The sequence below is a fragment of the Setaria italica genome, chromosome II, assembly GCF_000263155.2.
Source record: "Setaria italica strain Yugu1 chromosome II, Setaria_italica_v2.0, whole genome shotgun sequence".
Taxonomy (NCBI): domain Eukaryota; kingdom Viridiplantae; phylum Streptophyta; class Magnoliopsida; order Poales; family Poaceae; genus Setaria; species Setaria italica.
In genome coordinates, this window is record NC_028451.1 from 30,744,087 (window position 1) to 30,750,086 (window position 6,000).

The 6,000-nt window shown below is 46.6% G+C and overlaps 1 protein-coding gene across 1 annotated transcript; it reads right to left on the reverse strand.

Annotated features, from left to right (window-relative positions):
- Positions 1-4,330: 4,330 nt before the first annotated feature.
- LOC101786114 (WRKY transcription factor WRKY62) lies at positions 4,331-5,587 on the reverse strand. The gene is made up of 3 exons (XM_004956775.3): positions 5,436-5,587; positions 4,961-5,317; positions 4,331-4,865 (listed from the first exon to the last, which is right to left on the reverse strand). The coding sequence occupies exons 1-3, from the start codon at positions 5,514-5,516 to the stop codon at positions 4,491-4,493; spliced, it is 813 nt and encodes a 270-aa protein (XP_004956832.1). The 5' UTR covers positions 5,517-5,587; the 3' UTR covers positions 4,331-4,490.
- Positions 5,588-6,000: the final 413 nt, after the last annotated feature.

Here is a 6,000-nt window from a genome sequence, read left to right on the forward strand (position 1 = left end):
GCTTTGTTGGTTGTGGCAGGAATGGAAGGGACCTCACAAACCTTGGGTCGGCATGCCAATCCCGTGCAATGAAAAGGATAGCTGCTTGTTTGCGGCAGCCACCACCATCACGCTAGGTGACAAGAAAACAATAAGATTCTGGGATTCTGCATGGCTACAAGGAGTCGCGCCGAAAATCTAGCGCCAACTATATACAAAATCTCAAAGAACAAAAGAAGAACAATCAATGATGCAGTAACCAACGACATGTAGGTAGCAGATATCAACATAGTGGCCATATCATCTAGCATGCAATTATTTGAATTCACCCAGTAGTGGAACAGACTACGAAAATTTCAGCTCACCCTAGGCACGCCTGATTCTATTGTTTGGAAGCTGACCAAACATGGAGAGTAGACGACGGTTTCAGCCCCTTGCACATGGAGCACCTCATTTGGAGAACTTGGGCGCCACCGAAATGTAAATTCTTCTCTTGGCTCGCATATCAGAATAGGCTAATGGATAACGGATCGGCTAATTACTAAAGGATGGCCAAACCAAAAGATTTGCATGCTTTATCACTCACGCGATGAGAATTTGTTACACCTGTTGACACAGTGCTGCTACAGCCTAAGCATATGGAACAAGATTTTTGAATGGGTAGCTACACATGTCCCGACAAGAGACGACTAGACAACATTTACAACCATCAGCGAGTGGTGATCGATCGTAGGATCCATGAGCGGAGCTCCGCTTAAGGGACTGCGATCCCTGATCATCCTGGTGTGCTGGGAACTTGGAAGAAATGGAATTCAAGGGTTTTCCAACACAAATACCTAAATCAAGACCAACTGATATGCAAAATAAAAGAGGAGGCACAATGCTGGATCTCGGTGGGAGCAAAGCATCCGGGAGCGATCACGACGATCGATCGATGACTAATTTTTCAGTGTATATTACCTGTAAGCAATACTCTTTTATTTCTGTTTTGGCCTAGGCCTTGTTTAATCTCCTCTATTAATTAATATAAAGTCGGCAATCTCCGCTGGTTTTACGTTTCAAAAAGTGTAGCTTTTGCAAGCAACCAAAGATGCATGCCTAAACTCTGGAAATTGTTTATTTGAGTTCCTTTTCAGTTCTAATTGGCGATCTGGTACTTTAGGTGAGGCTAAACAATGTACTTTTGCTGATAAAGCTAATTAAATATATTATCTCATCAGTGTTGAAAAGTAGTCCTGACTAGATATTTAGTACTCCGAGATGTTGAGTTGTTAAAGAAGGATTAAAGAGTTGTCAAGTCAGTCAAGTCTTCAAATTATATAGGCCTAGTGCTATCCAGCTAGCGAGTCAAGCGCATGTTAACTCCTTCAGGTCAATAGGTCATATTCTCTTAGGCTAATTTCAACTTTTCCTCTAGGATTCAACCACAGCGTACGGGAACATCCCATCTGTCCAGTTGCATGACGTTGTGTCGTGGAAATCCTGTGACGTTTTTTTGATGACGGCAGCTTTGATCTCATGATCTGAGCTCACTTCAACAGCTTCGAGTGCTGGTTAAGAAAAGTATACCTTTCTTCGGAGGAAGAAGATGATGACGAACGGAAGTTACCATTGTGCCACCTCAACTCTATATTCAGTTCAAGGAAAGCATGTGTTTCTAATTTGGCAGTCTCCCGGTGTTGTTCAGATTCGATCCTATTGCAATTCTATTAATTATTATTAGTCCCAATTCAAAGATAGTGTACAGATAATTTCTAATATATATATATATATATATATATATATATTAAATTTGGAAACTTTGATCCCCATCCCGGCTCATGTGTTTCGCGAGAGATTACACACGGAATGATTTCAAGCGTGTTTTAGCACTTTCCCAAGTGTTTCTGGCATTTAAGATGTTGCCCAATTCTGGTTAGCACAAGGCCGAAATGGTCTTTTGGTCTATACAATTTCCACCTTACTTATATTTTTTTCGCCACTGTTCCCACAGGAAATTTGTACGAAACTGTGGACGGTGCTCCTCCATTAGGCCTGGTCGATAATCATGCGTCGGACAGATGATCGGCTTCGTTTTCGATTTCATGAAGCCAAGTAGCTAGGATGGCAGCATCCACTTGAGCGATTGGAGGGTGAGGAGCTGAAGACTTGAGAAGAGACAAGTCAAGTCCGCTGGAAATCCTTGGAAAAATCATATCTCCACGTGCGTACCAACATGCTTATGGTTGCAGAACATCCTTTTCACCCAGCAGTGCTCCGCTTGGCACGATATATGACACCTACAGGCTGACGGATGCGGTGGTTCTCATGATGATGTCATGGAAGAGGGTTGGTGCAGGGGCCTTGTTTAGTTGTCTAATTTTGGTTGTTCAAAATTACTGTGCTAGTACTGTAGCACACTGTAGCGTTTCGTTTGTATTTGTGAATTATTGTCCAAATATTGACTAATTAGGCTCAAAAGATTCGTCTCGCAAAGTACAACCAAACTGTGCAATTAGTTTTTGATTTCGTCTACATTTAGCACTCCATGCATGTACCGCAAGTCAAAAAGTACAACCAAACTGTGCAATTAGTTTTTGATTTCGTTTACATTTAGCACTTCATGCATGTACCGCAAGTTTGACGTGATGGGGAATCTTCTTTTTGCATAGTATCAAGTGGGGAACTAAACAGGCCCCTAACTGGCTGTTAGTTTCAACAACTGAACTAGGTGTTCGCTCGGTCGGGAAAAAAGAAAAATAATACTTCCAAATTGGATACGAATTAGAACCAAGTGAATTTGAGCTCCATCGCTGTATGACTTCGCTCACCAGAGTTTAAATTCGGTTGTCTACAAATTATGCGCGCGTCTTCCCCACTACAGTCAAGCTCAGCGGTTTATTTATAGACAACAAGTACAGTACGTGATGAGAGACTCACTCGAGAGTGTGTTGATCCTTTTCACTCTGGTAGCCCCAACATAAAGCCTTTTGGTAGTACAAAGTCATTAAAATATCCACTCGTCATACTTGACACGCACTCCTGACATGGAATGTGGTACTACATCTTTTTTTTTTCTCTGGAATGCTTTGGTACGGCATCATCAGTTAATAGAATGTCCAGTAAGTCAAGTCTCACATTATACAGAGATTAACGGTACTATTATCAAGCGACTAAGCATGGCTTTTACCTGCTTGGAAGTCAAGCACTTGCTGTCAACTCCAGGTCATATTGTCCGAGGCCAATTTTAACTTTTCCTCAGGAATTCTAGCACCACTATGAGAACATCCGACTTGTCCAGTTCATAACGTTTTCCTTCAGCGGTCTAGTGCACGCGTATGACGTAGCATCCCTGACGTCAGTTCACTTTTCTTTTCAATCCCTCTCCTTTTTTTTTTCTTTTGTGCAGAAGACTTCGTTCAATTCAACATATTATTGCACGTGCTTTCCGTATGGGAATAAGAAGCAGCAGCAATAATACCACGGTCGGTGCATGTATTCTCGCTGAAATTGCCCAGCGAGCATTGCCTCGCCTCGCTTTTAACGAGCCGATTTGGCTCTCTCGCTGCAGCAAGCAAAACCTTGCTTGCACAAGTCCCAATGCGACGTGTTGTATCTTGCCTTGCCTGGCAAAGCAAGCGGCGGCGTGGAAACCAAGCGCCCCCTTGTTGATTCCGTTCTTGTTATCCAATGCAAATAGCCTAGCTATTCTTTTACACTGCGTTTGAAGCACATGAATTTCACAAACAATTTTGCCCAAAGAGAACTACAGGCCCTGCTTATTTTAGGGACTAAAATTTGTTTATTTTAAGGACTAAAGTTTAATCCCCTGTATAGTTGTAGGGACTAAAGAGTAATAAATGATTTGAACAATAACCTTAGTACCTCTAATCAATACTGCCCCTACCCTTTTCCCTCCAGCTGCTGCTCCTTCCTCTCGAGTGCCGCCGCATCCTTGTCCCTGTTCCTTTCTTCTTCCGCCTGTCCCCTAGCCCCCTCCTGCGCCCCGCGCCTCAATGAAGGCAGGGGGTGTTCAGGTACCTTTTAACCCCCATAAGCAATCCTTTGGTAGCTTATGAACTGAAGTTTAGGGGGCTAAAGTTTAGTCAAATAAGTAGGGGTGTTTATATATTTAGGGGCTAAAATGGACTAAAGTTTAGCAGGGGCCAATCAAATACCCCCTTGACTCCTGTTCCATCAATTTTTAAAATATTAGTATTATAAGAGACTAAAGTATTACCCTTTCGTTTTAAATATATAATGTTTAAAAAATAGTTGGTTTGAAATTTTTTAACCGACTAGCTCGTCCTAAACAATATAACCGGTGGTGAGCAGAGTTAGTGGACAAATTTATGGCCAACATTTAAACATCGTTTATCTTTGCAGTTTCTCTAGTTTATTCCTTTTCTAACACAACTGTAATCTTTTTTTGCAGGAGTGAATCCACAAGATTCAAAACATAACCACGAAAAGTTCATGTGTATATATTCACATTTGCATAATTGCATCCATGAACATCATATACTAATGCATCAGAATATGTGCCCTGGTATTCTCTCCATCACCCTTGCAGCGACTGCGCTTGTCAGAGACTCCATGAACTCGGAATCATTCTTTAGCAATTCCACGATCTCGTCCGCCAAGACCTTTCGAAACTCCGGCGTTATGACCTCAGCGGCGACCGCCTCAGCGTTCGATCCCGGCCGTTGGTCCATCAGGCCAAGGGTGATCGTCCGGCCCAGCGAGTTGATGGAGATCGAGCACGGCAGCTGTGACCCGGCCTCCTGCTGCTGCTGCTGGGTCGTCGATGCGTCAGTGACATACTCGCTCTGGGCACGTTGCTCGTGGTTGTGCTCGCCCTCGTATGTCGCCACCAGCATCGACTTGTCCTCTGCACTCCTTTGCACCTGCATGCGTTTTTTACTTGTATAAAAAAACTTAAGCAAATCGACTGACTCAGCAGAGAACGATATGAAGTGCATGCAAATTTGCAATCTTTTACCTTCTTCTTGACGGGGCAGGAGGGAGCGTAGGCGCAGCGGAAGTAGGCCCTCGGGTAGGGGTTGTCGCGTGTCACCTTCTGGCCGTACTTGCGCCACTGGTACCCGTCCTTGAGGTGGTTGGCGTCGGCGTCCGACGGCTCGGCGCGCGCGCACACCGTCCTGACCTTTGGCCGCGGCTCGGCCGTCACGCCGCCGCCGGCCACTTCTGCCGGCGCCGCATTGCCGTGGCAGCTCGGCGTCGGCGACGTGGCGAGAGCGCGCGGGTGGGGGCGGTCGGCGAGGATGGCGTCAAGCGCGCCGGCCAGCCTCCGGTTCTCCTCGCTGACACGCCTCAGCTTCTCTTCGAGGCTCTCTGCCTGTCCAAGCACGACGGAACAGAGGACGTCTCAGAAGCTGCAGAGACTTGCAAAACGTATCGAAACAAATGTTGGTGACCAAGCAGGTGGCCATGAGGTGAGGTGAAGATGGACTCACCGCCGGTGACGACGGGCCGAAGAGCGGCAGGAGCGCCGCCGCACTGCCGGTGGGGGACGAGCACTCGCCGTCCCTGTCCATGGCCACCGCCACGTACGTGACAGAGTGCTAATAAAGGCACCGCACGTCCGAAGCAGCAGCGAGTGGTCTCAGGACGGGAGGAGACGAGAATCTTGTGCGCGGACGCGGCGGGCCATGCTATATACGGAAGGGGGGGATCGACGCGATCCGATCCGTCGTCTGGCCTCCGGGTTCCGGCAACGACTTGACCGACCGCCATCGCCATCCGATCCCTCGCCACATCCCTGCGTCGTCAGTTCCGTCACCATGCTGAATCACTCGTGACGCCTCCTCACACCGTCACAAGTTTTCCGGTGGAGTCAAGTCATAGCTTATCAAATTGGCGTTTGCTCTCCCGGGCGAAATGGTCGCCGAGGACGACACGCCGAGCTGCTGACGGGGGTGATCACCCGGGCTCGCTGACGTTGCCACTCGCGCGTCACCTGCTGCTGCAATGTGTTCGTTTATGGATGGGACACAAACTGGTCATGGACCACCAACTAAG